The 26556-nt window shown below is 50.8% G+C and overlaps 1 protein-coding gene across 1 annotated transcript in view; it reads right to left on the bottom strand.

The window, feature by feature from the left end:
• LOC128269300 (uncharacterized) overlaps positions 1–12344 on the bottom strand; it is a 130067-nt gene extending 117723 nt beyond the window's left edge. The window contains exons 1-4 of the mRNA XM_053006732.1: positions 11796–12344; positions 11643–11753; positions 10240–11603; positions 8821–9914 (exon numbers count right to left, since the gene is read on the bottom strand). Of these exons, the coding sequence (XP_052862692.1) occupies positions 8821–9914; positions 10240–11603; positions 11643–11753; positions 11796–12344 (3118 nt within the window). The remainder of the gene's footprint in view (positions 1–8820; positions 9915–10239; positions 11604–11642; positions 11754–11795) is intronic.
• Positions 12345–26556: the final 14212 nt, after the last annotated feature.

Genomic DNA, 26556 nt, shown 5'->3' with positions numbered 1-26556 from the left:
TCGACGCTACGTGCCAAGTGAGACACTAATGGCATGGGTCCTTTGGGATTTATTGCTTTCTTCGTCCATTTAAGAAAGGTGTTTAAATGAATTTGTTAGAAAAAAAAACAGGAATCGGTGGTCGAATGAAGCTCTAAGCAAATAGTGCACAAATACCCGAATGATTGTGAAACCTTAATAATAATAAAGGAATATGCAACCGGCCGGAAATAGGATTCGTTTCGGCGCTGAACAACACGGATCAGATGCGCATCATCGACACGGAACACGTGCATTTCATTCACTCCGTTCCGAAGCATGCACTCAACAGTTGGGCGACGATTGCACAACTCCCAGCAGGATGCACCATTCGAGGGCATTCGAATGTAATGCCCCTTTGTTCAAATCGTGCGGCCCAGAGCAGTATCGGGTTGCATCCCGGTGACCCGTTGCAGTATGCGGCCAAACCGTTTTGGGACGAATGGTCATTGAGGAGGAAATCGGTTTCACTCGAACTCGACGACGGGTCAATCGAAACGAGACAGAACGGAAATTGAAGCCCCCAATCCCGCTGGTTCGGGAAAATATCATTTAAATCAATTTACAGTCAATTTTCCGGAAGTGAGCGCACGCGAAGGACACCACCACAGGCGGATCGTTGGCACAAAATCCATTTTAATTTTAATTGTAACCAGTAAGAACTCGCCCGATATCGAAACCTCATTTTTGGTCACTGATAACTGTGCCTGTGTGAGAGCGAATGGTTAATTTGGAGCCATTTCAACGTGTCAAGTCCACAAATCGGACAAACGGACAACAAGTACCGAGAGCAATCGAGAAGTTTAATTTGCACGTCGTCCAATGCGAAGCACCCGGGCCGGGCTTTACACCCGTTTTTACTGAATCTCAGCATCAGCATGTCCTCGCATCGAAATCGCAAACCACGAAGGCTAATTTCCCGGCCCCACTTACGGAGTCCCCACACTTGAGTATGCCAAATGCAATCACCGGAAAGTCGTTAAAAAGTGCAACATCTGTATTTGCATTAGCAGAACGGCGAGTGGTCCTTTAGAACCGGGCTCCCGAAGGTCCCCTCTGCTCGAGGTGTGAATTTCGGGCGAGTCGAGCAGCAAAACTTTCGAAAGAAAAAGAGCGCATACGGAGCATCAGGACCGGGCCGCAGCAGCATGAAACAACAAAGCGCCACAACATGCTCTGCGCCGCACCGGGTGCATCGCTTAAGATGCAATTTGTTCATCCAGCACCTGAGCTCTCTCATCCCGGTGGCAACCGGCATTCCGGAACCTGAGCAACGGAGCAGTGCAGTGTCGTCGAGGGTCGCCCGAGACAAAATACGGTTATTAATGGCCGGGGCTGCTGCTGGCAGTTCTGTCACTTTTCGCTTTACGGAAGTGCTCTCGGCGGAAACGGCGCGCAGGCTAAGGTATTCTCATTTTCCTAAACATGTCCTCGGGCGGCGGCAACATTGTTTGGATGCATTCTCGGCAGCAGCAGCAGCTGCTGCTGCTCGAGGTTTGCATAGCAAAACAAAACGCAGACGAGTGGCAACTTTTTGCAGCAAGGCCGGGACGGAAAATTGTCAAGCCGGTTGTGTTGAGGTTTGATTTATCGCAACATGTTGGATGCATTTTTAAAGCGTCGCCAAGTGTTGCCAAATTGCTCTGCGCTCAGGTGTGTCAGGTTCCGAGAACAAGTGGCATGCTAATGATGGCATTGGCTGACATTGGCACATTAAAAGCGATGTGTTTTCTCTAATGTTTTTGGCGAGAAATCTCCTAAAGACGTGCTAAAAAACATGACACAAGTCAAGATCCTATCTTTGATCTGTTCCTGTAGCCTGATCTACTAACATTGGCCAATGCTTTTTGCAGTCTACAGGGAAAAACCAGTGCGAGTGTAAAAGCAAACCCGTGTTTGATAACAGAGCGCTTCGTGGAATGTCCTTATCTAGCTTGTGTAGCCAACAAACACCCATGCGGAGTAGCAAAACACCCAAAAGGAATTTTTCTACATGCCAACAATTTATCTTTCCAGCGCATCCTGTTTCAAAATCAGTCTAAAAATTCGCCGAAATACGAAAACCATGAAATTATCAATGGTTGATGGCTTACTAGTGCGTTCAATAAGTTCTTTGCCTTGATAACAAAGGGCGCTGGTACGAGCCTAATTTTTCTTTTGTATATTGGTACACTCTTCACATGAACGTTTCATTTCAATCGGCCGCTTTATTTCTATTTTACAAGCCATTTAGTATCGACATGTTACAGTATTTTTTTACAATCGAAAAAATCAAGCATCGTGCAGTGACTTAATTTTTATTTTTGAAAGATTTAAAAGCAAAGGAGATTGATGACCGAATGTTGAAAGTGTATAAGGACTCTTCACCTTTAATTAGGGGGTTGAAAGAGGGGTTTCTGAGTTTAAACGTGGTCATAGTAGCCTTCAAGACGATCCGTGTCAAAAACGTCAAAAAAACAGGCTCAACACCTGAAATCGAAGAAAAAATACAGGATAACGTATTGGAAATTCGCGAATCACTGAAAGAGATTTAGTATAAGGTCTAGCCATCTCATTGGGTAGTGTAAGCAATATTTTGACTGAAGTATTGGGTTTCAGAAAGCTCTGTGCAAAATGGGTTCCGCATTTGCTAAAAATGGAACAATGCACCCAATTCAACAAATAGAAAAAAATCTATGAATTAAAGTTCGAATTATTGGAGTATCCACCGTATTCACCAGATTTGGCCCCTAGCGGCTTCCATCTGTTTTCAGACCCAAATAAATCATGCGTGAAAAGCGTTTTCCATCAAATGATGGCGTCATAACAGCTGTGGAAGCGTATTTTGAAGCCCTTCCAGAATCTTACTTCAGGGACGGAATTCTTAAATTGGATTCTCGTGGGATTAAGTGCATTGTTGTTTAGGGAGGCTATACTGAATAATAAAGTGATTTTCAAACTATGAAAATGTGTTTTTCTTATCGAGGCAAAGAACTTATTGAACATACCAACCTAAGCAATAAGCAACCTTGAGACCAAGCTCTCCGTTCGCATATGTGTTCCGAAGCTTGCTCTCCGCCGTGGCCCACCCTCAGACATCATTCTAAAACGATCACAGCATCGCTTTTACCGAACACTTTTTTTTTCCCCGGATAGTTCCGAAAAACATGCTCCACTCGTAGTGGTTTTGTCAAAAAGTTTCACCACATCAGCCAGGAAAAAAAACTCCCGTCACACGGTTCGAAAGCGTGAGCAGCTGTGTAGCGATCACGGCCGGCACGCGGGCGAACCGCAAAAGGACACCTACCGGGGCGAGAATTTTATCATCCCGAAGTTTTGCGACAAAAATCTCAACCCGACGGAACAACTTCGAGCAGTCGTATCGTGGCATCGTTATGAGCGCCAGCCTCTCTCTACCCCCCCGGGGACTCGGTCGTTTGTCATAAATCTTCTTCAATCGAAACTTTGGCCCACCCCACGTGCCCGCATGTGTGTGTCTGGCTCAGTCCGCTTAAGCTTCCGTCGAATATCCACCGAATTTCGCACTTTTTGTGGTTTTATTTTTTTCCGGGCCGTCAGCCGGGCAGCTGCTCCGTGGCTGACTTTGGAGACCTCGCGGAAGTTGGAAGCTGAGTGAGGAAAAAAACTGCTCCGGAAACTTTTCCCGATCCACGTACTGATCCACGCGGCACTCGGGGTGCGGTCCGGGGGTACATTACATTCCAACATCGAGCGATGGCTCAAGATGGCTAACACTTCAAATTCAATTCGCTACGCCCCGTCGCTACGCTCAAGAGATCGTACGTGACGTGGGGACGGCGGGCGGTGGTGGCCAGGAACTTTTACACATTTCCATGTCAAACCGCTTCCTGTGTCCGAATTCCCCACTCCCCTCCCCACGTTCCGTGTCTTTGTTTACGTTCGCTGGCGCTCTTCAACTTTCGAGACGCTCATCTCCGACGGCTGGCTGCTGCTGCTGCGGTCCCGGAAGTGCTGTTGGATAAGAAAATAAAAATACCCGGGCTTTCGCTAGCAGCGCGGGCCACTCGGGACCCCGGTGGGGGGTCAGATGGACGCGAAAAGTGCGCTAGTGGTTTTCAAAATGGCACAACTTTTGCCACATATCCGAAACTAGTTTCCCGCTCCGGAGTCCCGAGCTATGATCTACTGGGGATTGAAGCCAGTACGCCGGCCGTCGGTTGCAGCCGGGGTTCGGCCACAAAAGCTCCTCCAGAAGGACCTCTCGGTGGCTCGGATCGAGTTGAACTTTTCCGGGAGTTACTTCACTCCGTGTGATAGCTCAGGCGGAATCCGACCTGAACGGTTCGTTGATCAATTCACTGTGGCCGCGTTCTGTGTGTAGCAGCCGAGTAGCAGAGTCGTGACTTGCCCTGGCATTCTTCAACGTGACCCCGGGAGTGGTGCTCCGTACAGAGGAACGAAACAAATAATCTCAAGACGCGGGCGATGGCGTCTGTTTGTTCTCCGAAACCCACCCAGCTCTCCCGAAATGGTTCCCGGAAGGCGAAAAAAGTACACTCCGGAGAGGGAACCACTTTTCGCACCTTCTGCTTCTGGGACCAGGACGACCACAATCGAGGGCCCGGAATTGAGTTTCACCCGAAAAGTGATGGATTGGATGGAGAATTTTCGGCGAACCGGAACCAACGAAAGTTTCTAATTGAAAACTGGTACCAACAACGAACGAACTGGCTGGCTGGCCGGTTGGCAACCCAGGCTGTCGACCAGGCGAAGGATTAAATTGGTACGCCACGATCAAACAAAGTTCCCCTTGATTGGGGTTGTAACTTAGTCAATTTAGTTCAATTTATTTTACTTTCGAAAGTATGCCGAGTCCGCTCCCAAGGGGATCCTGTGCTGTATCGGCCAAAAGCTCTTTCGTGCGTGGTGTTGCTAAATTATTACTCAGAACGGTCAGAACCAACAGGGGTTCGGGGGTTCCGATCCATCCCTAAGAGATGTTTCGCTTGAATGTCAAACCATTCCTCGCGTGATATTTGCATTTAATTGTGTCATTTCGTTTAGTCATTCAAGTGCTCCGTTCGTCCGTTTCCAATCCCAATCAAAAAGGTATCAATGGCACGGGGCGGAGAAAGGTCAGGTTTCGCTTTCGTTCGCGTGCCGAGCCGGGGCGCATTAAAGCGCACCTTCTTAAAGTTCATCCTGACCCGGCGCCAGAGTTCCATTTCGCCGGCTGTCGATCACCCGGAGCCGGGTGCCGTACCGTGCGATTGATTGGTTAATTTGCGAGCCACTTTCTCTCGCCCAGCACTGCATCAGCAACAACCCGCTCGGTAATGAAATGGCCGGACATTCAGCGAGAGCTTCGGCTTGGGGAAAACCCTTCCATCGCCCGATGCCGTCAAATGCACACACCAAAGCCCCATCGGGCGCGTACACGGTAGGACCGAGAGGCCGACAGCTAGAACATGCACCCTGCAACCGCCCTGAATCGAGCTGCTGATCGAGCGCTTGTCGGGTAAATTTGTTCGCCCCGTTATCGACAGCGGCAAGATTGACAGGCGACGACGCCAACCCGGCGAAAAAAGTAAAACGGCGGGACATACGGAAAAAATAAACAGGCATCGGGGAACGACACGATTTGCCTGATGAACACCACCCAGCCCACCGGGCGGGGTGGACGAGTGACAGGAATTGACAACGCCACAGGACATATCAGCCGGGGACTCTCGCTCTCTGGCTCGCCGGCTCGTAGAGCCACGCTAATTGAAGTCCCCAAGTCAGGACGAATCAGAGTCACTTCAATGGACCGTACCATCAATCTCCTATTTCCAGCCCCATCGGGCCGCCATTGACCTTTGCACAAACGGTCCACGGCGACGGCGGCGATGGCTAAACGGCCATTTGTCACTTTCGCACGGGGAACTTTTTCCCGACCGACGGTGTTCGGTAAGGACACGACCCAGCCTGTGTTCGGTTCGAACACAGGGGAAGATGAATTGGATATCATTTACAACCGAAAACCCGAACGAAATGGTAACACATAAGCATCATTAGTGAAAAGATCAACGAAGCAAACAAAACAACACGAAAACATTCGTTAAGCGTGAGTTATTGATTAAAAGATTCATGAATTATTCAAACATTTGCTAAATATCATGAAGAAATACATTCGAAATGATCAAACGTATGTTTGTGGTTAATGAAATGGAAAACAATCTACATGAAAATAGATATCGACCCGAAAACAAAGACTATCTTTCGAGTACAGAAGGGAATGATCACTTATCGAAGTGTGATAAATAATATTGTCACATTTGACTACCCAAAAGCAATATGGCATTCCATTTATCTACTTTTCGGTTATCTATCACCCAAAATCACCTACCATATGGCCGGCACTAGTGTCCTTGAACTACCTCACATTAACAGGAATTGGTTTGTTTTTCCAGCACCACCAAGCGATCTATTTGTAACAATCTAATTACTCTTTACGCTACTTTCCACCGAAGGTTTCCGGCAAGAACGTCGAATTACGGTGCATTAATTGAGGCCGTCCGGGCGCCCGGGCGATCTTAAGCCGCCTCGCGCGCGATCGCGTGTCCCGCCAACGGTTCTCGACCGTAAGCCAAACTGACGTGCGAATCGGGCGTGTGACGTGTTTGCACCTCGGACGGAGCGATAAGCTCCCGTTTCTAGCTCCTTCCCGAGAAAACATGTCACGTCTAGGGCGAACCGCACCCCGAGGTCTAATTCCTTTTCCTTCCGCATTAGGTTCAAGATGTCACAATGGCGACACCGCAACTCGTAACTCGTTTCTGGCTGGCCCCAGGACGCCAGCCCAGCCCAGATACGTTGTTCCTAATTGTCGCTTGATGCTTCGGATCGGCAGCACGTCCTCAAATCCCCCAGCCGGAAGCTGGTCGGAGCCATCAAATCCGACACCTACGACGCGCCCGGCGACGATTCTCACCCAACCTGCACAGCTCGCCGTAAGCCTCTTGGCCGTGGGGGCCGCCACCTTCCAGATAAGGTCCTTAGGATCGGGCGAGAGGCGCAGCGAAAAAACTAGCCCGGAACGTGGCTGGCTGGCTGGAAACAGATTTTCCCTTCGCCATTTTTCATCGCTCCGGCGCGGCGGCGGCAGTCATATTTATCAAATGTCAAAAACTTTAATTGCCGCTTGCCAAGGAGCTCGCCCGTGCCGGGGCCCTCCGGATTGGCGGCACAAAATTGGATCCGTGTCCCACCGTCCTCGGCGTGGCGTGGCGAATGTGGTACACGATTTGACATTTTCGCCTTTTCTTAACGATACGCCACCGTTTCGGATTCACGGCACGGCGCGGCCACGCCACACGGCCAAGTGGATTTTCTTTCGGGAGCAAATCCTGATCACACAACAGGCCGAACCGAAACACATCACGCGCGCCCGCTCACCAGATCTGTGGCGTGTGCCCGGCCCGGTGTCACTTCAAGTCTCCGGTTGGGTTGCGCCCGGCCACTGCTGGTTCGCGTGATCTTTCCCAGTAAATCTGGAGGCTCTGGCAGCTCTGCCTGCCTGCCTGGAGGCTGCCACTCCGCGGTCCGTTTATTGATTGTTGTCCGTGCCCGGGAAGCGTCCGCTAGGAACGCTTAAAGTGGTTTTGCTGATTAGCTTCCACGGCGGGGCTTTCGGGACGGCCTCTCGGGAACATTAGCACTACATCACCCCGCTGGGTGGAAGAATTCAGCTGGAGGACCCTTGAACGCGACGCACAAGGTGTCACTTGTCGTGGTTCGTGAGGACGCGATGAGCTCTGGACGACCTATAAGATCTATCGCTATTTAGTTCGATTTCCGGTTCCACAACCTGCTCTTCCGAGATTCCATCCAGTTGTTGTAGTGGTCTATTAATTCAAAAGCCAACAAACCCACACTTAAGCGGATCTCGGTGCTAAGGATGGAGTTACAACAAAGGTCTTTGGCACGATAGGATGTAATTGTCAGATTAAGGTTGAAGGTGTCAATTATAACGTCGAATGGTTCCGCGTTGTCCGACGGTAATTTAGCATGTAAGTTAAATCCATAAACGGCCGATTTGTGATCTATCGGTTCATAGATACAAGATGATGCGCAACGTTTTCTTCGGCTCAACGTCATCAAGAAAGTCTTAAAGTTGCGGCTCAACCGAGTCCTCAGGGAACAAAGGAACACACGACGTTGGAGACACTGAAAAATAAATTGCGTATGAAGACGGACGACCTCAACTTAAATGGCCTCTTTCCAATCAGATAGCATCTCGTCTATTGCGATGCAAGATGATGGCCACCGCCAGATGGCATATCAGCAATTGCATCAATGGCACAGTGCAAAGCCATTGAAATAACTTTCAATATTTCTGCCCTGCCCGTTCTGTCCCTTCTCGCGGACAACCCAACCCGGCCCGCGGTGCGGCGATAACAGCAGTTTAGAATTGTTTGGCGATGCAACTGCAATCGACCTTCCGGACAACCTTGACCACTGTAGTCCGGGCGTAGTCATCCCCGACCGACTGACGCACACACACCCCGACACCGAGTGGTCCGCCCCAACCCGGGGTGGCCGTAAACTCGTATCTAGATAAATTGCAATGCGAGCAACACCGTGCCGCGGCGATAAAACATCTTTCAGTTTAATTGCCGCCTTATCTTATCGCTGCCCGGGGAACGGGAACTCAAACAAGTTCCGTCCACACAGAGCGCGCAGCGCGGGAGCCGCGATAACGCAAGGGGCTGTTGTTGGTGAATAATAACATAACGTGCCCCGAAAAACGGGCGGTCATTTGCTGGTGACATCCTGCTAGTTCCTCCCAAAGAGACGTACCTTGTTCAGCTGTATCCTGTTCGGCTTTATCCGCCACTTCCGAGTCTCGGGCCACTACAGGAACTACATCACCAAAGTCCCGCTCCGGTTGGTCCGGTTGTCCCGGTGTCACTTCCGACCACTCATTGTCCGTGTCACCGTTTGCCACCTCACCCGGCACCGGGGCTTCAGCAGCTTCAGCAGCTTCACTAACTTCTTCACTAACAGCGCGCTCAATGCCAACAATGATTCGCTCATGAATCTGTTGTATCTGCTCCGAACTGTCCTCGACGTCGACCGGTTCGATCTGCGCTTTGACCAGCTCCTCGAAGTCACTCTCAACTGTATCGCCTTCGACGATGTCTACGTCACCAACAATCGCATCGATATTGCTATCGGCTTCCTCGTCGTCGTCTTGCAGCTTCCGTCCTTCCGCCGTTCGTTCGGACTCGCCACCATCAGCGTCGTCCGGGAGTGCCGCGGTCGCTTCGGGTACGTCACCTGGGCCTGGGCTCCTATCAGCCATCGCACTTTGACTGTCAATCGGTCCAACACTTTCGACTGGGCCGGGCGCTACGGGCGGATGCTGCGGGTGCTGCTCCACCAGCACGGCACCATCGACGCCGTCGTTTGCCATGTCACTAACATCTTCCTGACAGGTGGTGCCCAGCGGCGGAGACGGACCGCCATTGTCGACGGGCTGATCCGGCTTATCAGCCGTGTGAACATTGTTTACCAACTCATCTTCGTCCACCGCCGCTGCCGGCGGCGGTTCGGGGTCCGACACTTCCTGCTGCTGCTGCTGCTGCTGCGGCGGCGACTGCAGATTATCTGTTTCGGGTGCACCCACGTCTTGATCGATGGTCAACGATGAGTCCACCACGGGAGTCACGCCGGCATCCGGTTGGTCCGCCTCCGAATCGTTTGCCTCGCCGCCCTGCGTCGCCACCATCGTCGTCATCCCGGTTCCGATGACTATGTTTGCCGACGGTCCAACGGCTTTTGGCAGTTTCTGGGGTGCTTCGTCACCGATCGGTTTCTTCCGCTGCTGCTGCTGGTTGTTGTTGGTGTCGTTGATAACAGTTTCGTCGGCCGTGTCGATTATAACTATCGGTCTGTTTGGTCGGCCCGGCCAGGTGGTGAAGATAAAAAGCATGGAAAAGAGCAGAAAACATTCATGATACAAACACGCGATACGCGATACGGGAACGATAAACTAGCCGAATAATGATATCACAAAAGTTGTTTACTTTTGGCGAAGCCGAGTCGAAGCGAAAAGCGCCTAGATGGTATGCAATCCGGTGTGCACAGAAAGCGCTTTAGCAGCGACGCTTCCCGAAGCGTTTTCGGCGTGTTTGTCTCGGGAAGCGTTTCAGCGTGCACTTTCAGGCGCAAAAGCTCTCTCGATGGTCAACTTACCTATTTTGATGCTGTTGATGCTGTTGATGTTGCTGATGCTCGAGCGAAGAAAACTCTTCCTCCACCTCACCGATCGGGGGCAGCAGATTGGAGCTCCACGGGAAGTTAAAGTACGCTTCGGATGGGCCACCGGACACGATTTCGGGCGGGCCGAGCTTTTCACCATCCTCGTCACTGTACCCGTCGCCGCTAAGGAACTGCTCCGGGGTCGTGGTCGTTTCCCGCGACAGCACACTGCTCCGATCGTCATCATCCTCCGACCGGCCCATGCAGTACATCTTCTCGTCGTCCTCGTCGCTCGAGCTACTCTCGATGTACGTGTGATCCTCGCTCGCGATGATTTTGATACACTTCCGCACGATCGTTTCCGGTGCCACCGACTGCATATCCGACTGCTCCCCGTTGTATCGCATCGCCCTGGGTGACGTTGGTGGGGCCACCACCGCTTCCTTCGGCGCAACGGACACCTTCGGATGGAAGTCAATCAGCCGCGGCAAATCGTCCATGGTGCCATCGGGTAGCGGCTTCGGTTTCTCCTCCACCACCGGCACATCGCCGCCGGCAGGGACCAGGGCGCACTCGTGGATCACTTCCGTCGCATCCTGCAGCCAGTTCTGGACCGTGTTGTACTCCGGCCCGAGCGGTTGACTTTCGGGCACTACGATTGACGACTGGCCGGCGGCCGACGTGTGTTTGAGTCTCGGCGGAGGAACCACGATCGGAATCGGGACCGGAATTGGGGCCCGTTTTTTCGGCTCCACAATGGCTGCCTGGCGTGGCAAGGGTCGTGGCGGAACCGCGGATGTCTTCAAATCGACGTTTTCGTAATGGGCGGGTGACGGTTCCGGTTCCTCGACACTGATCCTCCGTCGGTTGGCAGTCCGGGACAGAACCATGGTCTCGTACGGTTGCACCGTCTGGATCGTGACGTTCTCGTACGGTCCGTACGGAACCGTCACGTTCTCGTAGTTCCGATTTTCGTCCACCTTCATCACGCTCACGTTTTCGTACTCCGTGTCGCCGCCCTGTACCGCGAGCTGGACCACGTTGGACGCCGGGGTGGCCGCCTGCGGTTTGAACGTGAACAGATTGGTCGGCTCGAACTTGCTCTCCAGGTTGAACTCCTGCTCGAGCAGCGTGAACGGTTTGAGGGCTTTCGCCAGCTCCAGGCTCTGGCTGCTGCCGATGCCCATCGGTCCGTTCGACGGGATCGTGTAGTCCTCCGACGACAGGCTCGAGCAGATCGAGAACTTGTCCACCACCGTCGAGATGGTGCTGGCCGTGTCGTCCGACTCCGAGATCAGGTCGCTGATGTCGTCCGCGAACAGATTGCTGTACGACTCGGCATCCGGCGGTGGAGCGGCCACCACCGGAGTCGGTGGCTCCTGAACTACTGTCAGAGGGGTCGGCTGTTTCGGGGCCACTTCCGGTGACTGCGGTTCCACCGGAGTCAGCTTCCGTTTGTTGAGCTTCCGCGGTGGAACCGGCGGAGGTGGCGGTGGGCCACTCTTCCTTTCGGGGATTTCTCCCACATTCTCCCGACTGCCGCCGGACATTGCCGTCATCGAATGGCCCGCCTCCGGATAGAAGTTCTGTACCCGTCCCTCACCGTTCCGCACCAGCAGCTTGATCGCCACGTTGCTGTCCTTGAGACACTTCACGCACTCGATGCGTGTCATGCGCGTCACACTGACCCCGTCGATCTCCAGGATCTCGTCACCCTCCCGGAGGTGGCCCCAGCTGGCGAGGACCCGCGACGCCGGACTGTTCTCCGCGCAGGACTGAATGAACAGGCGCTGGATCTTCTCGTTGCTTCGGTTGCCGCCCTGGAACTTGAGCCCGAACCCGAGCCGCTCGCCCGGTAACCGGTACACCAGCACCATCTCCGGTGTGTTCGGTGCGTCATCCGGTGACCGACCTTCGCCGTGGTTGATCGACAGCACGGTCACGAACTGTGAGTCTTCCTGGTCCGGATCGGCCTGCTCAAACATTGGCCGGTGCTGGGTGAGCTCCAGGTGCAGGTCCAGCCTCTGGTCCAGCGGTTGGTCAGGCTCCACTGGCGCCGAGGCACCCTGCTGCTGCTGTACCTGATCATCGACCGAGACGACGGTTACATATTTCTCCATTTTCGATTTCGTTACGTCGTTACGCTGTAGGTGACCGTGTCTCTCTGTCTCTGTGCTGTCCTAAGCCTTTCTCCTTCGCTCCGATGGCCGTCGTCGGATGCCGTTCCGATCCACTTGCCAGCCAGGGCACACGCACAGTCGCAGTGGCTTCACTTTTTTCTGCTGCTGCTGCTGCTGTGTCCGATGTCTTATTTCCACCAACCGAGATCCGTTAACGGACGCGCCGCAAACCCCTAAACTCCCACAGGTGCCGCAGGTTCAGGGCTTCCGTTGCGGCGAGTTACCGGATGGCCAGCGGTGGCAAGCAAGCATAATCCCGCGGCCAGCTTATCAGCACACCGGGCGCTGGAGCGCGAATTCACGACACTTTGCGTGACGTCCGACGTCTCGGCCGAAAGAGGGCGCTAGCTGTGAATGGAGTTCGAGAAAAAGGAGAAACAAAACAAAACAATTAATGAACTAGTTTTAGGGGGGCGCATTACGGTGTCCATGCTCTGGGTATTGCGGCCAATTGAATATGCATTGAGCGTGCATTTATGAGGTTATGCCTGTCAAACCCGCGACGGAGTTAAATCCTGAATCGGAGAACTGGAGAATTAGTTTCCCTTTATTTTATTATTGTTAGTTTGTAGATTTTAGAGTTAATATTTGTTGGTTTTTCTTTTCTTGTTTACTAATCCTTTTTTCATTGTTCTGTTTTATTGTTCTTCAAATACCTATATTTACTTCCACGATAAATAGAAGCTTGTCTATAATTATCGTATACGATTCGCTTGTTATCAGTTCCGAGCTCAGTTCTTTAGTTCCATCACTCATAAATCAAAGGCAATACCCGAAAAGTGCGCCGAAAGCCTTTCCATTTCGTCGAAGCCAAGACTGTGACCTTCAAAATACCCACCAGCAGCACTATCACTGAACACATGTGGCCAAAACCTCAATTACATCCCAAAACATAACGAAAGTGAAACCTCCTTCGGTCCGGACCAGACACACATAAACACACGCGGGCGGGCGGCCACGCGCCGGGCAATTGGAAGAGAAAATAATTTAAATTGATTCCAATCGCCGGTAGCGTTCCGATGGCGCACACACCAAACCGAACCCGGCGGATCGGCGTAGTTTACCGGATAATTATTACCTTTCAGCTCATGGCCAACAACGGCCGCTCCTATCACTACGCACCGTGTCTCATCTGCCGACTGCTGGGGAATGGCGAACAATTGCGAGCAATTTATTGCCCGGTCCCGGGCCCGGATGGCTCGACCGGTCGGTCGGTCGGCCCAACTAACCCGACCCCGGGCCACCTTCCGACACCCGTGGTCGGATCGGTTAAACATTTTCAATTTCATTCCACCGGCCCACCGGCAAGATATGAATTGGCGGGACGGTGGCGCGAGATCGACCGCGGCCACGGCCACGGCGCGCGCGGTGAAAGGAAAGTTTAAATGCCGCGGCCGCCGCCGTTCTGTTGTCGGTTTGAGCATCATAAAATCGAAATTAAACGAGACTTTCTGTAATGTTGATTACGACGATGGCGCACGCGCCATCGGAAGCCGATGTTGGCGGAATGAGCGATTGCTTTCCGTCGAAGGGACCGGCGGTTGGCAAGCACGAAACTGCGGAGATAATCTACACGACAGCAGCAACAGTTACAATGGCGGTCTCCAGGGAGTAGAGTATCAATTACTCGATACCGAGCAGCTTATCTTGATAATAAAGGGATTAAATTTAACGTCAAAATAAATTGGCGCGGCGATTTCAAAGAAGATTTTTATGGGTATTTGTATTCCGGAAGCTTCTCCAGGGTTTGGGGATAAAGCGACAAAAAGCTGTCAAGCTTCTACCCGAATGATTTAAAAAGTTAACAGGTTTTAGTGCTGAGTGGTAATGGGTTCCACAGAATCCGCGAGCTTCCCATTTACATGCGTAATCGTCCGAATTCCGAATCCCATATCGATGCCCAAAATCGGTAGCATCTGCATCGACGATCGCGTTCCATTAATGAGCTCGAATCACCTTTCTAATGACAACTTTACAGCTCGTCCTTTACTGGCCACCGAACCGGGCGCCATTGTCGGTTGAATTATTTTCACTTTTACTCCAACAACACCCTGCTCCGTGCGGCTTATCTGCGGTTTTCCATCGAAACTAGGCACTTGGATACCGGATAAGATCACAGATCATCACCAACGAGCCCAGGTTTGTGTGGCGCATCGCTCATTATCGTTCCGGAGCCATCGGCGGATATAATTGGCGGGCAACATAACACAACGACGACGATTCTGAGTCGTTGAGATCGGGCACTAATCATCGGTTTTCCCTCCCATCGTTCACATTTTCGCCACCGACTCCGGGCCACGATGCGAAACGTGATTTAATAAAAGCTTCACTTTCGACAGTGTCGTCGGCTCCTCGCAACACACTCTCACGCGTTGGGGTGTCGATTTTCCCGGACTTCTGCAACTTCTGAGATCAAGCTCGTGTGTGAGGTAACGGCCGCGCGCAAATTGCTCCGTATTAAAGGTGGCGCAGTAAAGCGAAACCATTTTTGGGGGGCTTTTCGGTGGGCCGAAGTCGGTTATGAAATACGGGTGATGTGCGTCGGAAAACTGCCATCAATTTTCGGCTGCAGATCTCGCCACCCTTTTAACGGAAGCATGTGTCTGCGATGAACGCAGTCTGGCGTAGACAATGGAGCGCAAAAGGGAACACATAACACTTCCGCCAGGGGGCTCGCATGGTATGTGGATTATGTTTCACTCCCGGGTGAACCGAGCCCCCGGTGGCGATGGTGAAAAGAAATTTAAATAAAATTTGCATTTGCATTTTTATGAACTTGATAGCTAATAGCGGTCGTCACACCGTGGCGGAAGCGTTAGAAGGGCCATGGTTCGCCGATCTCCTATTTATTTTTTCACAATGAAGGTGTTGGGTTTAATGGTCTCGTCCAACACTGTTTGCGATGTAACAGAAACGTATTTATCGAAGGTTAAGTCGCGTGGATCACATCCATGAACAAGCAAAACTATCCCTTTACAGAACCGCCTCAGAAAAAACCTTTCGAAATGATCACGACAACCACCCCAAAAGGTGGGCCGATCGGTTATTTATGATTTGCTGTCGACGCCCGTCATGAGATCGGTTCAAATAGATCAACCGAAACGTGTTCGCCGTGTGTCAGCCGAAAACATGCAGCGACTTGTCGTGTGCCACGGAGAAATTCGACAGAATCCAATATGTCACTAAACGGCCATTTTGCATATCGAAATCGATCGTGCGGCGAGCGAAAAAAACATGGCCATTATGCATCGCATAAAACCTGTTTCGCGTTAGGTGACCGCGTGTGTGTCTGTGTCGAGCGACCTTTCGAGCCGGCTAATTATTCCGCCAATTCACGAGCCCGAAGCCGGACCGGACCAATCGGGGCGCATAATCGATCGCGCAGGATCGCGGGCCGGCGAAAGAGAAAGGACTCGGAGAGCATATATATTTTGTGTGTAAAAGATTAGGTTTTTGGTGTCGGGTTTTTTTATTTTGCTTCTTTCGTTCGTCGTTATCAACATCGAATCTCTCAAGAGCCCCGCTCCGTCGGGCGAAAGTGAAGAAAGTGACGCGCATTCAGTTCGAGGCTTTCGTCCGCCCAAAAGGCGGGATCGGTCAAAGCATCCCGGCTCAATGACATCATCCAGCATATGGATTCGCGCAAATACCAAATCACCGAAAAGAAGTGCTTATAAATTGTGAAAAGTGTTCAGTATTTCCATTACCTAACTAACAAACATGATCTTGGCAAGTTTCTTCACACGATCTTCGTTGAGGCTGAATTATACTGAAAGACTAACTTATTCAAAAATTGCCGATACAAACCGTCGTATCAGGTGAACAAATAGAAAACCGCCGTTTTTTCTCATGATTTGAGGCTTTATTGTAAAAAACTCCTTACAAACTCATTCATCAAAGTAATTGCCATTGTTAGCCACAACTTTTTACCACATTTTGGGCAGCTTTTTAATTTCTCGTCGGAAAAATTTTTCATCTTTCGACGTGATCCATTCATCGATCCGATTTTTGATGTCCTCGAAAGAACGGAAGCGCTGCTCGGCCAGGTCATGCGTCATCAATCGGAATAAATAGTAGTCTGACGGGGGGATGTCTGGAGAGTAGGGCGGGGGGGTTAGTATGTGCCATTTTAATGTTTCCAGGTATGTTTTCACGACTTTGGAAACATGTGCTCGATCGTTGTCGTGAAGAAGGATAACTTTGTCGTGTCTTTCTGAATATTGACGCCTTTTTTCCTTCAATGCTCGACTCAGCCGCATTAGTTGTGTCCGATACAGGGTTCCTGTAATGGTTTCGCCTGGTTGTAATAGACAACGCCGAGCTGGTCCCACCAAATGCAGAGCATCAGCTTCGAGTCATGAATGTTCGGTTTAGCTGTAGATAATGATGCATGGCCGGGAAGCCCTCACGATTTTTTACGCTTTGGGTTATCATAGTGTATGCACTTTTCATCCCCGGTCACGATGCGATGTAAAAAACCTTTTCTTTTTTCCCGTTCAAGGAGTTGCTCGTAATTGCAAATGCGCCGTTCGATGTCCCTCAGCTTCAACTCGTGCGGCACCCAGTATCCTAGTTTCTGGATCATTCCTAGGGCTTTTAGCCGATGCGATATTGCTTGTTGCTTCACCCCCAATAAGTATGCAAGTTCCTGTTGCGTTCGACAAGCATCTTCTTCCAGCAAAGTTTTCAATTCGGCATGTTCGAACTTTTTCACCGGTCCGGGACGCTCCTTGTCTTGCACGTCATAATCGCCGTTTTTGAACTTGCAAAACCACTCCCGACACGTTCTTTCACTAATGCAGGCTTCACCATAAACTTCTATTATCATTTGATGCGCTTTAGCTGCATTTTTTTTAGTATGAAACGCAAAAAGCAACACTTCCCGCAAATGGCTCTTTTTCGGCTCAAATTGCGCCATGTTCGCACATGAATAGCACAAAGCAGAGTGAAAATAAACAATCGAGATTTTGTGGAGTTGTTGACAGATGCCTCAACTGTCATTGCCAGGGTTTTGCATATTTTTATCGTTTAATTTGCAGCTGCTAGCACCGCCTATGGGAAAACGGCGGTTTTCTATTTGTACACCTGATAGTTTGAAGAAGGATATCTAACTTGCCCCAAGTCCTTTACCAATTCAGTCGGCAGATTCGATCGTGAGAGAGCATCTCATTTCGAAGGTTTGTCACGGCGGTTACTGACTATTATTAGTCCGTAAGTAAATTGATCACTTTCAGGAACTCGAACCACAAATTTTGCTTCTGAATGTCACCGCTGTCACCTTACTTTCGTTCACTTGCGAAACATAGTTGTTGTTGAGAGGTTTCGCCAAAAGTTCACCGGGTCAATGCTACAAAATCCGGTTCCGGTTCGGCTCTGTCGAAACACCGCCCGAACTTTAACACAGATGGCACCAATCTCGCGCCTAGCCGAAAGGCAAGTAAATCCATCCATTCGATGCCGGCCGGATCCGATCATCGTATATCCGCGGACGGTGGCATCATTCATCGCGCTTTTCATAACAAGCGACAAACCGGCGCGCTCGAAATGATGATCGAGAGAAAAAGGAAGCCGAAAAAGTGGCCACCCCGCAGCGCAGCGGCTTCACACATCGGATTTATGTGGTCAGCAGCAACATACGCGGATCACAGCCCCCAGAGCCACGATCGCGTGTCGAAAGAGCGACGGATTTTTTAATTGGGAAAAACGCGGCAACTTTACACCGACACACCGAGACCGGGGCCGAAAAAAGCTGGACACGGCTCGGTGCATCCTGCAATGAAAACTCCGAGCGCTTCGCCTGTTTTCGCCTTCTTCCAGCGCGCGCGGTTTTCGGTCATTAATCGGCCGTATTATGCGCCGCGGGTTGCGCAACATGAACCCGGCGCGAAACTGCGTGGGAAAGCAGCGCGGCGGGTGGTTAGTTAGTGGGTGGTTTTATCATGTGTAGTGACTGCTGCCGATCTGCTACACACGCTTATTATGGTGACTCCGAAGCACACATACACATACCATTCGCAACGCTGGGGTCAGCGTTGCGTGGCCAACTAAAACGAGGATTTTCATGAAAGAATTATCAATTAGGATTTGTATTTTTCGCTGAAAATTAAAGTAGGCGGTGAATTTATTGCTGTCGCGTTTAGAATGATCTCATCGGATCAACCACACCGGGTCCGATTATCTGTCACAGGAACTGGGGAGACCGTGCTTGAGTTATGATTATTGTTGAGCTGAGTAGGGGATTACCATCACGCATTTTATTTCAGTTCTGAACATTTATTAGCCATCTTGTGATGAACATTGAATGGAGCTTTGATTTCCTGGTTTAATATTAACTAAGTTCCATAGAGGTCAATCATAGTAGAGTCATGGTTCTAGTGCCCAAGAATTGGTAGAGTGACTTCGTAGACGAAGCTTTCCTTCGTATTTTATTATCAAAGCAAACTCTTAAGTATTGAACATTTTTATCAACTTCAGTGTACAAATGTCCCATCATACAAAGAGAGAAGTTCACGAATACATTATGACCGAACAGCAAATGGTCAAGATTATAGTCGACCCTCAGGATAATTATATGCTCCACCGACTTGGATGCAGCAGTCAGAAAAGAATACGCAGAGCATCATCAATCACAGACTGCGATTATCTCACGGGACCACCATCGCGCGTCTGGTGTGTGGTTTCTGTTGCTGTCTCGCAGTTCGAGTTCACACCGCACACCATAAGCTAACCATAAATTCACCCAACCAACCACCCAGCTCGGCCGGTTGGCATTGACCGGCCGCGTGGTTTCTCCTGCATCTGTCTGCAGCCAAGATGCTGTGCTGTGCTGCGCTGCGTCTTCAGTCAACCCAATAATCAAATTATTCTTTTCCGATTATCCTTAGCCCAAGGCAACCGGAAGTGGTGTCGACAGCTTCTTTTTATTTTAAACCAAACCAAAGAAGCTGCAGTGCCAACCGTAAGGAAATTATTAATTAATATGTCAGAGGGTCTTTTGGTGTCCGAAGTTGAGGACTTTTTCGCGCGACTCTAGGTGTTGTGTTGGTATTAGAGAACATAAAAAGCTCTAACGATGCGAATCAGAGAAGGAAAACCACCCTTCTTCCGACCTCCGAAGCCGGCGGTCACCGGGCGCCACACGGTACCAAAAAAGGTAAGAAAACCGATCCGCTCCGGTGGACGATGGTGCCCGTTTCCGAAGAAGTTCGGTTGGTTCGAGTGCGGCTGACGAAGGATTAAAGGCTATGCAAAGGTCAGCCGGCGAGCGGCAAATGTTGGCCAACAAAACGATTTATTTGACGGCGGCCGCGTGTCACGGTGACAGATTTTCTAGCCCCGAGATTTGTGACCGAGATCTGAGGTGCGAATTCCCTGTTTCACATCAATCCGGACCGTCGAAAGGAAGGTGGTCCATTGCGAAAAAAAATGTAGGTCAATCAGAAGCCGCTTCTGTCTTGGTTTTCGAATTTCTAATTCAATCTAAACACCGCATCGGGCAGACTACAAACGAGTACCATCAGGATCAACAGTGTTGCGGGAATACAACAAACACCCATCAGCATCAACAATCATTGCGAAACCCCCCCGCGGTCTAAATGGCATATCGAGGGCATTTAATAGCGATTCATTGGCGCGAGTGAATAAATGCTAATTGAAAGACGAACCCCGTCATCATTTGCTTTCACGCGCCCCGGTGTTAAATAAAGTGGTATTCAGCTTCCGTTCCAGCTTCAGACGGTCGATCGATGATCCTCCGCTCCGCGTGTTATGCTGCACGATGCACATCCCCGGCTCGGAGTGGGTCGCTCTGTAAGGGCGGCCAGATATCGCGTGCCGCGGCGCACATAATGCCATTCGCGGTGGGTGAGGCCGCGGTTTCGCGATAGACGCGGGCGCTAAATGTGATGTCTTCACACACCGCACGATCCACAGTTCAGCTGCACAAACAGCAGCCCATTAGCTTAGAGGTGGAGAAAATATGTAAATGGCAAGCTGCTTCTGCTGCGACTTCATTCCGTTCGTTGCTCAAGGTGTGGAACCAGCAGGACCAGCAGGGTCTAGTGGAACCGAAGGGTCGCAAACCGGATGCTGTGAGCGGGTGAAGCCTTTTGAAGCATGCCGCGCGGAGGAGTGTTACGAGCGCCAGAGGGCCCCGCAAAAATCGAGAGTGATCGTAACCATCAAAACGGGAACACAAGGCGGCGCCTTGCTATTAATTTGTTTGGCCACGGGGAGGATCATAGTCGCGGGGCATTAAATCATAGTTAACCCCCCAGTTCGTGCCGTTGGACGGGCGAAACCTATGATTAGGTTCCCTTTTTTGGGTGCTGCCCTTCGCTCGCCGTAGGTTGATCATTATCTGTGGAAGATTCCCACACACGGCCATCAAAACCTAATTAGCGTCCGAACCGAATCCTAATACTCGATTTGTATTCGATTGCCACAATCAGCCAGTCTATTTTCCTGCATCGCACATAGCTTGATGCAACACAAGAGTTGGCGCCAGAAGGCCATTCCAGGCGGAGAATTTTTCGTACCCAACTCCCGAGCGGACAGTTTGCCCTCTTCACCGGAAACTTTCTCGCAGCATTCCGCAGCGTTAACGTGACAAGATTTTCGTCCGTCGATCATCATCGACGTCCATAAGCCATGCTGGGGAATGCGGGCCGCACCACCGCGATCGCTGATTAACCTTAATGAGTTTTCAAAACGCAGCAAATAGCGTTTGCGGAAAAGCTGCGCCATTGACGCGGTGAAGAGCGAAAATTTAAAACCATTTTAATGTTTGAGAGGTCCAAAAGAAAAGAGCCCAAAAACTCCTAAAACCTAAACGTTTATTTGAGCTGCATCCGTCCCGGAAAAAAGCGGCCGCAAAGAACATGTCAATCTGCGGCCTTCATTAAGACTTAACATACACCGACCTCCCCGGGCCGGCCGGGTAATGTTTCGTGAAAGTTTGCGAACCAACCGCCATTGAAAGTAAACGAGTGTAAGAAAAACCCGACAGCGGCCCTAACTCCTAAGCGATGTTTGGCATTTCTTCAATTACCTATCTATCATCGCGCAGACACGGATGTCGCCGCAACCCTCCCGCGGCGCAATCTCCGGCCTCGGCCTATTGTTTCCTGCGGCGAGCTCTTGAACTATTTAAATTATGAAATTAAACTGTAACTCGCACAAAGCCCAATTGAGATAACAAACGGAGCCGTTGGCCGCGCCGTTTCTTCTGCCGCCACTTTCCTCTCGCTTCGATGCGGCAAACATTGCAAAACATCCGCCGATCCGCGATCCGACCGGTCGAGGCCCCGGGCTCGCGCAGCATTACTTTCTTGCCATCGAGCACTTCCCACGAGTGCATTGCTTTGCGGGAACTGGGAACAGAGCGGGAAAAAAACGTATAATCACTCGATGTTTAATTTAAAGCCAGCCTGAAGGGCCCGAGTTTTGCGGAGTTCATCACGGATCGATGCAGCGGCAGGAACGTGGCCTCGTGGCAGCGATCGCCCCCAAAACGAAACTGACCACACAAACCAGACAACCCAGACGGCGAATGAAACTTTCTCAGACACCGCCGCCGTCGCCGTCGAAACAGAAAAAGAAAACAAATATTCCAAGCCCATAAGGAATGTGAAACCTCCGAGGAAACCGAGACGATCATTTTTCTTCCAGTTTCTCTCCCGGGCCGGGATCCGCTATCAAAATACGTGCACCTCCACCAGCCCAGTCCCCCGGAGGGAACTCAATCGGAAACGGTACAGTCCCGCCGGATGAAGCCGGTGACCGACTCAAGACACTTCTCGCACCCCAACCAAAGTGGCAGCTTCGAAAGCTTCTAAGGCCCGGTACCGTACGATCGCAGCCTCGGTGCCACCGAGAACACTTCCCGGCTGACACTGTTTGATCACCGGAATCGTGAGATAATCGACCGTTTCACCCGTCGGAGAAACGGAAACCCGTTAACGTGGCGCGAACGAGTGACTTTACTACGTCGTGTGGCCGCATCGCCTAGCACCTGCTGCCGCCGGTGCATCTTGGCCAGGGGTGTGATGTTTCGTGCCGAGAGGATACCGTTAAGCACACCCAGAAATGAGACGCCCAGATCACGGAACCCTACGGAAGGTAAGGGCGTCCAAAATGCACGCAACGTCGCAAGAGCGGATCAGGCGATGCCCCGCGCACGCTACCGGGATTACCGGTGTGGGGCAGCATAAATCGGGCGCAGCGAGTTCCACGGTCTGATTGCACACGTGATTGGGGCAGGGCTTCTGGGAACGATCGTGCAGCACGTGAACTATGGCGAACGCTGTTGCCAATTATGGTTCAACTTCGCTCAGAACCCGAGCTGATCGAGGCATGATCATGATTTTTTAGTTGATACATGAATATCTCAAAGTTTTTGAAAGTTCTATCATTTAGATTTGAGTGAAAGGAAGCGTTTCTATTGCCCTACAAAAATCCTTCTATTCGTCTCTTTCAAAACCATTCATTGGCACCAAAGTGCTCTTGAAACAAAAGTAAATTATCGGTGTCAGAACGGGTGCAAAAAATTGGCTGAGGCGCCAAGGTGCCCACCGGCCATGAAAGAGCGCCACTGTCTAGAGAACAGCCGCCGCCGCAGACTCCACGCAGCGATCGCCTTGACATACACACAACCCTTCCGAACACAAGCCTCCTCACGAAAAGGGGGTGCCAATTCCAAGCGGCCGGCGTCACAAAATTTCCCCGCTTTGCCAGATCATTTTTCTACTCGATCTCCCCCCCGTCAAGGTGACACTTGGATTCGCGGGCCGCATGTTGTTCGTTTGCGCCAGCCCCATATTTTCGTTCTACTAAAACCGCCGCGTTAGTGACGGCGCCCAAACGCTTCGTTTCTATGCGGTCTATTTGCGGCCAGCCAGCGTCACGAGCCCGTGCCCGTGTAAACGCAAGTCAAGGTTTCTTAGGGTGCTTTGGGTCTAGCGGCACACGGAGGCATGCATCACTGGACACGATCGTAAACCGACGGAGAACAATCGTGCCGCGTGGTCCGCTTTTGGGTGGGTTTCGTGGAGAACCAAAAATGGGAAGCACTGGGACACCCAACGGAAGGGCCCTTTAGATCCGTTGCTAATGTAGAGTTTTAATCTGATTTAAAAAGGGAGCTTATGTTGCAGAAAATAGATCAACAATCGATCTATAATTGCCGGAACGATCAGTGACACATGCCCCATCAATTAAAAGTCACCTTTCGGATCGAATCCCGCTCTCGATTGCGAATCTCCCGATCGCAGAGCCAGTGAAAGGAAATTCCTGCTGATTGATCGCTCCGCACAGTCGATATCTTATTCGCTTGAATGCAGCGAACTGCAACTGCGACATGTGTCGAGATAATTATCCCTCCGCACGGGCACCGCACGGTTATCGGTTGTCAAAAGCGAGAAGTGTCACCAAACGCCTGGCGCGGACACGTGAGATGCATGGATGATTGCACATTAGCTGCCGAAAATGGGCGACCTGACGGAACGACGGTCCGTCGAGAGCATAATCGCATGATACACTTTTCACTTTCCACTGCACATGGCGGCCTCTCTCTGTGTTGGTCGGTGACATTACAAAATAAAAATCAAACAAACCATCCAATGCACCGAAGAAAGCGCCAAACGGAACGCAGAACCTACGCCCGGCGTGACAGGAAACGGGTCCCGGTACGCCAAACGGGTCCCATGTCACCGGAATGTACCGTTCGCATTGCATTTCCGGCCGCCACATGGGTCGGCCGAGTTTTTTTTATGCTGCCCGGAACCGGATTCGCTGAAAAGTGAACGTCAACGACGGCAGCGACGACAAAGGAGAGTAGCGCGATCCCGGGGATCTCGCTGCTGCTGATGTACACTAATTTCCATTTCTTCGGCCCCGGTGCTTCGGGTATTCAAATTCGCCCGCGTGATGTGATAAAGTGAAACTAAATTTACTGATTTCACTCGCACCGGTGGCCCTTGCGACGGGTGGAGGGGCGCAGAGAGGCACCGATCGCGCCGCGATCTTCTGACGGGCGGGCGCCTAACAATAATGCTGTTACCACCGTTTTTTCCCTCCTTTTCTTTCTCTCTCTCGCCGTACTATCTAATGACTAAATGCTTTGCAAGGTTTTATTGTTGTTTCTCCAGGGTTTTCAAACGGGCACGGGTTTTTTCTGGCCCATCTGTGTGCATGTTTGCACATCGTTTTGCTTCCACCCGACCTATGCTGTGGGCTCGATCGCGCGCCATCTCCCGGCGCGAGAAGCTCGTTTTAATTAAAAGCCATGTATTAATGTTTTTTTTTTTTCATACGCACAGCCATCATTAACATTTGCCAACTGACCTGCCATGACCTTGAAGGAGAGAAAGAGAGAGAGAGAGTTTCAGGGAGACGGCGGCTAACATCTCTCTCGTCGAGGGGAAGATGATTTGATCGTGCATCGTGCGCCCTCTTAAGGAGATTAATCGCAGGAGGTGAAATTAAGTGGCCGCCGCCGTCATAATTCATTTGCCCGAGATGTCCGCTTGGATAGCGCCAGCCTACCACACCATCTAACGCAGCCTTTGGCTCGTGCTAAGCACGCTCTGTGGACCCGGACCCGGATATTGATGCTCTCCGAGCGCTCCAACAATGTATTTGTGTGCGCTTTGTTGCAGAATCTTATCGCTGTCGGGACTTTCATTTCTCCTTTTGGTTTGCCGGATGCCGGCAACATGGAATGACATTCGGGTCACGTGTCCGATTGAAAGAGCTTGATTAAGTGCCATGCATAGTTTTAGTGTAAAACAACGGAAGTTCATTTAACCTAAATGCAGAAATACGCAACACAATCTTGGCTAAGAATGTGACGAAAACGTAAAACAAACAAACTTGGAAAACACCCAGCCGCGAACGCGTCACGGATGCGCGGGGCCGCGTTATGTCATCGTAAAGCCAACAAAAGATCCACAACAGGAAAACGGTTAGATTAGCGGCAACGACCGCAAATAATCAATTACGAGTCTTGCATCACTACCGAGAGCCACCGAACGAGGTGTAACATTGGGCCAGAAGAAGAAACCAAAGCGCCGATGCTGCTGCTGCTGCACCTTCATCATTCAAGGAGCAGCGCGCAAAAGAAAGCATAACTCATGCTGCCGCTGCCGCTATTGTAACCGAGATTTTGTTGTTTGGTTCCGCTGCACCATTCCGCGGACAACAAAGTAAACTCGAATCAGCAAACAATCGCACTCCTCGGGTTGACCGAGATGAACCGTTACCGATCGAGGGGAAACGATTTATGAAATGGAAGGGATCGATCGATCGACAATAAATAAACGAGAGGCCCCACGGCGGATCAGAACCACCGCAATCGCCGACTCAACAATGTTGCGCCGACGTTGCGATAGTATGCAAAGCTCCGACAGCCGACAAATAACAAATACACCAAACCGCGAATTTGCTGAACAATATTTGCACGGCGACGAAGAAGCGACGATGGTGATGGTTTGTTGAATTATGTTGGTTTATTTTTTGTGCGGTTTACGAGGTGAAGCATGGCTCGCAACGTGAGGGGTGTTAAAGATGCCGCTTGATGCGGTCAGAATGAATTTTACTGCATTTTTATATGTTGGCATTTTTTCGCTTAATAATTTCGCTTTCGTAATTCTAAATTTCTTTATTCCGAGAAAGAGTCGAGTGCATGTTCTGAACATATTAAACCGCTCAGCATCGAAACGATTATCGGCATCGGCTCGTAAATGATTGGCAATTTTCCCTTGATTTTTGTGGGCATAAATCTTACAATTTCGTTTCCCGTTACTAGCCCGTTTTCGAGCGGCTATAAAATTCCCGGCCCAATGACAAAAAATCGAATTCCGCAATACGAACCGGGGAGGTCCCGCTCATAACTTTGCCCAAAACATGACAACGAAAATATAGGCTATGCAGCGAAGCGGATTTTCCGCAGCAGTTCGGGCCGGGCGATTTGCATATAATGAGCCACATTATGTGCTTCGCTTCCCGTTTCAGAGTTTCGGACATTACGGTGCCCTGTCGGTGCAGTTCCTTCGGAGAGTGCCTTAATTCGCGGCCAGCACGCAACTAAATTGGGATGCAAAATTCGTCTTAATGAGCCGGGCTCGTGTGGGAAAAGAACCCCCCATTCTGTTCT

This window comes from Anopheles cruzii, chromosome 2, assembly GCF_943734635.1.
Source record: "Anopheles cruzii chromosome 2, idAnoCruzAS_RS32_06, whole genome shotgun sequence".
Taxonomy (NCBI): domain Eukaryota; kingdom Metazoa; phylum Arthropoda; class Insecta; order Diptera; family Culicidae; genus Anopheles; species Anopheles cruzii.
Note: the sequence above shows the minus strand (reverse complement) of the source record. Positions and strands in the feature narration are given on the sequence as shown.